At 45.8% G+C, this 6,146-nt stretch overlaps 1 protein-coding gene across 1 annotated transcript; it reads left to right on the top strand.

The window, feature by feature from the left end:
• Positions 1 to 753: 753 nt before the first annotated feature.
• LOC131292243 (helicase POLQ-like) lies at positions 754 to 5,167 on the top strand. The gene is made up of 5 exons (XM_058320796.1): positions 754 to 1,105; positions 1,190 to 3,801; positions 4,443 to 4,826; positions 4,888 to 5,022; positions 5,096 to 5,167. Exons 1-5 carry the CDS (start codon positions 754 to 756, stop codon positions 5,165 to 5,167), a joined length of 3,555 nt encoding a protein of 1,184 aa, XP_058176779.1.
• Positions 5,168 to 6,146: the final 979 nt, after the last annotated feature.

The following is a 6,146-nucleotide window of genomic DNA, read 5'->3' as shown; positions in this document are numbered from 1 at the left end:
TCCTATTTGCTTGTCGTCAGTGTTCGGACTTGAGATAATTATGTTTTAATTTTTCAAAAAAAAAGTACTATTTCTAGCATTAAAACATGAAATTAAATTATTTTTTTTATTGATCTACGACCACCTACTTGAAGAACTGAACCCGCATTTTGTAAACATGCTGACGAAGAAGACAATTGCCAAAGAGGACACTTCATACGGTAATTAATTTTGTATTTGTTTCTGTGCTTAAAACATATTTTTAATCAGCATCTGACCAAATCGAAATTAAATTAATCTTCTTCATCTCTATTTGACCTATCCAAAAATTTATCATCATACGGGACTGGTTGCGAAAAACTCGACATATTCCCGGTTTTGTTTATTTGACGATATAAGCGGCTTTGACCGGGAAGACCTTCAATGAAGTGTATCGGTAGAAATGTTTTCTTTCAGCTTTCATGTTCGTTCGCAAAATGATTAACGCAACAACCCGAAATAACTGTGCTTGCATATAATTTCCGTTCAATCCAAATTTTTTATTATCCCCAAAAAGAAATCACACGCATTGTCAATGCGACACATCCGATTCATGATTGTCAAATAAACACAGAGCACACCCCTTCCTCTTCACTTGTTGGGGAACTGTAAGTTTGTCAATTTCCTAAGCAGGTGCAAATTGTTATGACGTCATTAAAATTCAGTGAAAAATAAATACAACATCGTTTTGATTAAAGCTTCACATTACTTTAAATTAAAAACAGTACGCCAGCCATGTCAGGAAATCGAAGTTCCCGCGGTCGACAGAAGTTTCCCACAACGGCGAAGAAATGCTTGATTTCACCGAATCAACGTTCGGCAGCCAGGGGCGTAGCTTCAGCAGCGCCGGCAGCAAACCCGGTTGATTTCCGAGCACCGGTCACAGCATGTACCAGCAAACCCAAAGATGACTTAAGTACGAAACTTTTGGAGCTAGATAACACGTTGCTGAACGCGGTCGATTTGGCCAGCATCGAGAAAAAAGTCAAGCGTTCGATGCCGCGTTCCTCATGGGGCGGAAATATGACACGCGCCGCAGCCGATCAACCGATCACGCCGTTTCGAAAACGTTCCAAATCAGTTGGAGGTAGGTGAACGCTTTATACGAGTGACAATAACGTAGGATTTAAGATACTTTTTACTTTATTTCAAAACTGTTTTCCTGTAACAGCCATTGAAAGAAGGCTTATGGCAAGTCCTCCGAAACTGCAAAAATCAGCTGTAAGTAGTCGAAAGATTTATGTGCTTAAAATGAACATGGACGGTAGCGAGGTGCGCGACGGAGGGAGGGACAGTGGCTGTAATGAAAATCTTACATCAAATCGGTCAAACGTTGCAAACGAGGAAACTCCTCCGGTTCGTCCTCTGTGGTCCGGGGTGGAAAATGACGATGCTGAAATGCTACCATGTGGGCAGGTACCGATCGACAGCCATGAACAACTTGACACGGACGAAATAATCAAGGCTAAACTGAAACGGATCGGGTCCACCAAACCAGTAACGCACGTCGGTGATATGCTGCGAGAGAGTAACGGGTTCGAGGTGTACACCAACCAGGACATCTGTTCGCAGTACATGCGGCAAGACGAGTCCCTCGCTGATGAGGGGGTGGAGCGAATCGCCGCGATCGGTGCATCACAAATAGGTCATCCGGAGCGTCCGTCACATTTCCAGCAGGTAGCCGCTGAAGCCGAACGTACCTTCGAGCTGCAGAAGGTGAGCGAAGGGCTGCGGATTTTTGAAATCTGTGACCGAACGCTGCACGACATGACCAACATTGAGCCGATGGCGGATGCGATAGGCGAGGGAAGCTCGCGAATGAGGACCAGCAACTCGACCATAGCGGCCATCAATCGTGATGAGGGAATTTCAGATCAGACTACAAAGCCAAAGTTCACCGTACCCCACGTATCGTCGCTTTTCCTCGAGAAGGGTCCGTTCTTTGGGCTACCGAACAACGTTCGGCGAATGCTGCGAGACTTTCGTGGTATTGGCGAGCTGTACGATTGGCAGCAGGAGTGTCTGGACTTGCCGGCGATCGACGAGAGACGTAATTTGATCTACGCACTGCCAACGAGCGGTGGAAAGACACTGGTGGCGGAGATTCTTATGCTACGGGAGATTATTTGCCGCCTGCGGAACGTCATGTTCGTCGTGCCGTACGTTTCATCCGCTCAGGAGAAGCTGATCGCGCTCACTCCGTTCTCGATCGAGCTGCAGTTTTTATTGGAGGAGTACACCGGTGGTAGGGGACAATGTCCGCCGCTCAAACGGCACAGAAAAAACACGATCTTTGTGTGTACGATCGAAAAATCGCTCATCCTCATGAACTCTCTCATCGAGGTAGGTCGCGCGGACGAGATCGGGCTGATCGTGATCGACGAACTGCATATGATTGGAGAGCAGCGACACGGGGGCACTCTGGAGATGTTGATCACCAAGGTGCAGTCGCTACGAGCCGGAATTCAGATCGTAGGAATGAGTGCTTCTATCGGAAACTTGGGTGAATTGGCCCGTTTCATGCTAGCCGACGTTTACTGTCGCGAAAATCGGCCGGTGGAGTTGAAGGAATACATCAAGTGGGGGGAAGATCTGTTCGAGGTTCGCAGCCAAGCCGAACGCATATTTGATGTGTTAGGAGAAAAGCGAAAGTTAGAGTTTAACTACGGTGAGGAACTGCGGCGGATCGACGTGGACCATGTGATTGGTCTGATCATGGAAGTAATCCCCAAGGGTTCGTGTTTGGTGTTTTGTCCTACCAGAAACAGGTGTGAAAGTTTGTGCGCCATGCTAGCGGCCAACTTGCCGGATTCATTTGCCCAGCACCGGGCAGAGGAAAAAGCGCAGATTATAAAGTCTCTCCAGGATGACGGGTCCGTTGCACCAATCCTTCCGCATTCGTTTCGTGTCGGGGTCGCGTACCATCACGGTAGGTTAACGCAGGACGAGCGTCGTATGATCGAGGATGCATTCCGGGCCGGCATCCTTTCGGTGATCGTGTGCACTTCCACTCTGGCCGCCAGTGTGAATCTTTCGGCGAAACGTGTAATAATCTGCTCTCCTTACATTGGAAGCGATTTTTTTACGCTAAGTCGCTACAAACAAATGGTTGGCCGGGCAGGGCGTGCGGGTAAACACGACACCGGCGATTCCATACTTATTTCCGCCATGCGCGATATTCCGCAAATTTGCGAGATGTTCTGCTCACCACTGGACTTCGCCGAGTCGGCGCTCTTGGAAGACGAAGGAGCCTGCTTGAAATCGCTCGTACTCGGCTCGATCGGGCTCGGTCTTTGTAAGACACGGAATGCGCTTCAAGCGATGGTTGGAAGCACACTGCTAGCGCAGCAAGCGAAGCGACGCGAAATCGATCTCGAGGCCATCACCGATGAAACGATCGTGCAGCTGTATCAGGGAAATGCGATCAAGGCAACGCACGATAGCTGTCTGCGCAATCCCACGAACATGGTTGTACAAATCAGTGCCGCAGATGGACGATCGGAGGAAGCGGTAGGACAGGCGTTCGTTCGAGTACACAAGACACCTTCCCGTCCGGGTAAGGTTTTCAAAACGATCGATCGAACGAGCCCGCTGGAAGTGATCAACCTTGGCAAGGCGGCCATCCGAGCCGGGTTCGACATAGAGCGAGCGGTCCGGTTCTACAACGAGATGCAGGAACTAGGCAAACGACTGTGTGTGCTCGATGAGTTTGATCTGCTTTTCCTCATTCTGCTGGAGGACGGATTGGAAGTATATTTCAAAATTGAGGATTTGATCATTCTGGTAAGTACCCCTTTTTTAACGATAGCAAGTATTGTTTCTTAAACGTTAAGTGTTAAACACCGCAAGTTGAACCACAAACAACCGTGAAATATATTTGTATCCTATTTGTATTATTTGTATGTATTTGTTATCTGAAACTTATCTTTTTCATAGCTCCATAGAGCGAACCACGCTAAAGCATTCGTTTGAAAAGCACTCAAATACCATTTGTTTTGTTCTTGTATCGTTTTTTCAAAATCGAGTAGTGATGGATGAAGTAAATTTTGATGAAATTTTAGAAATGCTTTTTCTAAGAGCGAATCATGGAAGACTGCCTTCTAGTTTGTTCTTGTCTTTTCTAGGTCTTCCTCAACTTATTATTTTTAAAAATAACTATAAAAAAATCTTTAGCTTCAGTTCAGCAAGATGGAAGGATTAAAGTTGCTATAATTTCATCATATCCGACTTTCACGTAGCTTTGCAAGAAAAATTGTAAACGTTGCAGTGTAGTGGTTGGACATCAAAAGAATAAACGAGTTTTCAAGTATAGAGGCAATCGTAAAAATGGGTTAGTGCGGTGATAAGGATGTGCCCTTGATATTAAGCATTAAAAAGAGGTTCAATTCAAAAAGATTATTAACTGACTGCAATACTTTTTTCAGACCAGTAAACTCTCGGATGCACTGCGGAAAATCGCCGCAAGGTACAACATCAGTCAAGTGGTTATAGAGAAAATTCTAAAGCGCCGCACTGTACCCGACGAGACAATGTTCCTAATGCAGCGTTTCTTCCGTGTGCTAATCGTACACGACCTTTGGAGCCAAACGGATCTCCAGGAAGTTGCCCTCAAGTACCGCGTGAGCGCGGGGGCGATTCAGACGCTAATGACCGCCGCCGCTGGGACAGCGCACAGTTTGCTGCGGATGTGCGAGGAAATCCCGGAACTGTGGGTGTTCCAGCACCTGCTGACGGGCATGACCAAACGATTGACGCACTACTGTAAGCTCGAGCTGATGCCACTGATGGAGCTGGCATCGATGAAGCTGGTAAGTTGCGATCTCGCGGCATTCGCGTGTGGCAAAATTATAATCGTTGTTTTTTTTTCAGGGCCGTGCCAAACAGTTGTACCGGGCGGGGTACACGACGCTCGGCTCCTTAGCCCGTGCCAAATCGAAGGAGCTGGTAGAAACCATCGAATACATGAACTACAGGACGGCGAACCAATTGATACTGAGCGCGAAGGTAATGCATGCATGCAGTTGAGGCTGATTCCACATTTTTCCATTACTACATTACAACTTGTTGTTACTTTTAGGCGAAACTTATGGAACAAGTTGATGTCCTACGCGAACAGGCCGAAGAGTATCTCTCGCAGATGAATCGTTGAACTTGTTTTGCTGATCATTGTGGTGGTAAGGAATACCATATAGCCACTCACCAACTCGCATCAGTTAGCTGTAAGAAGATAAAATGGACATAACGAAGGCTGAACTTATTACTTATTGCCAAAACGGAAGCAAACGAGATCTCTTGTTGTTGAATTAAGTGTGTTGCTTCATGTTTTCTTGAGATGAATTAACTATTTTTTACTAGAAAGACTTTTTCTTTGCATTTTCTGGTCAAAAATTTCGATTTGATGTTTTCTCAATTCTATCAAATAAAAGAATGTAAAGTCAGAACGAGGCAGTTGATTTTTTTCGGTATATTTTTTAATTTTTTGGTCGAAATTCAACGTACATTTCCTTATCGCATGACGTTCCGAAATAAATGTGTGCCAGTTGCAATTGAACCGATATATTGGTAGTTTTCTCGAACATAAACTCCATCAGCATATTGTAGAAGATCATTTTAACCTCCATGAGGACGCAGCGGTTTTCAATACGAATACTGGGTCGGATTCAAAAGGATGAAACCTGCAAGGGTAAATTTTATCGTAATTTTGCGGACTGAACTGATCTGGATCGAACTTTGCGGGGTTGAAGTAGCACTGTGGGTGGTGGTGGAGGCTTATGTCCATTTTATCTTCTTACAGCTAACTGATGTGAGTTGGTGAGTGGCTATATGGTATTCCTCACCACCACAATGATCAGCAAAACTAGTTCAACGATTCATCTGCGAGAGATACTCTTCGGCCTGTTCGCGTAGGACATCAACTTGTTCCATAAGTTTCGCCTAAAAGTAACAAAAAGTTGTAATGTAGTAATGGAGAAATGTGGAATCAGCCTCAACTGCATGCATGCATTACCTTCGCGCTCAGTATCAATTGGTTCGCTGTCCTGTAGTTCATGTATTCGATGGTTTCTACCAGCTCCTTCGATTTGGCACGGGCTAAGGAGCCGAGCGTCGTGAACCCCGCCCGGTACAAC

The sequence above is a fragment of the Anopheles ziemanni genome (assembly GCF_943734765.1).
Source record: "Anopheles ziemanni chromosome X unlocalized genomic scaffold, idAnoZiCoDA_A2_x.2 X_unloc_41, whole genome shotgun sequence".
In the NCBI taxonomy this organism is placed as follows: domain Eukaryota; kingdom Metazoa; phylum Arthropoda; class Insecta; order Diptera; family Culicidae; genus Anopheles; species Anopheles ziemanni.
This window is presented reverse-complemented; position numbering and strand designations above follow the sequence as displayed.

Excerpts from the sequence above, each read along its gene's own strand:
- LOC131292243 (XM_058320796.1), top strand. The coding sequence starts at position 754 with ATGTCAGGAAATCGAAGTTCCCGCGGTCGACAGAAGTTTCCCACAACG. Across the intron at positions 1,106-1,189 it reads ACGTTCCAAATCAGTTGGAG|CCATTGAAAGAAGGCTTATG; the intron begins GTAGGTGAACGC and ends TTCCTGTAACAG. Across the intron at positions 5,023-5,095 it reads AATTGATACTGAGCGCGAAG|GCGAAACTTATGGAACAAGT; the intron begins GTAATGCATGCA and ends TGTTACTTTTAG.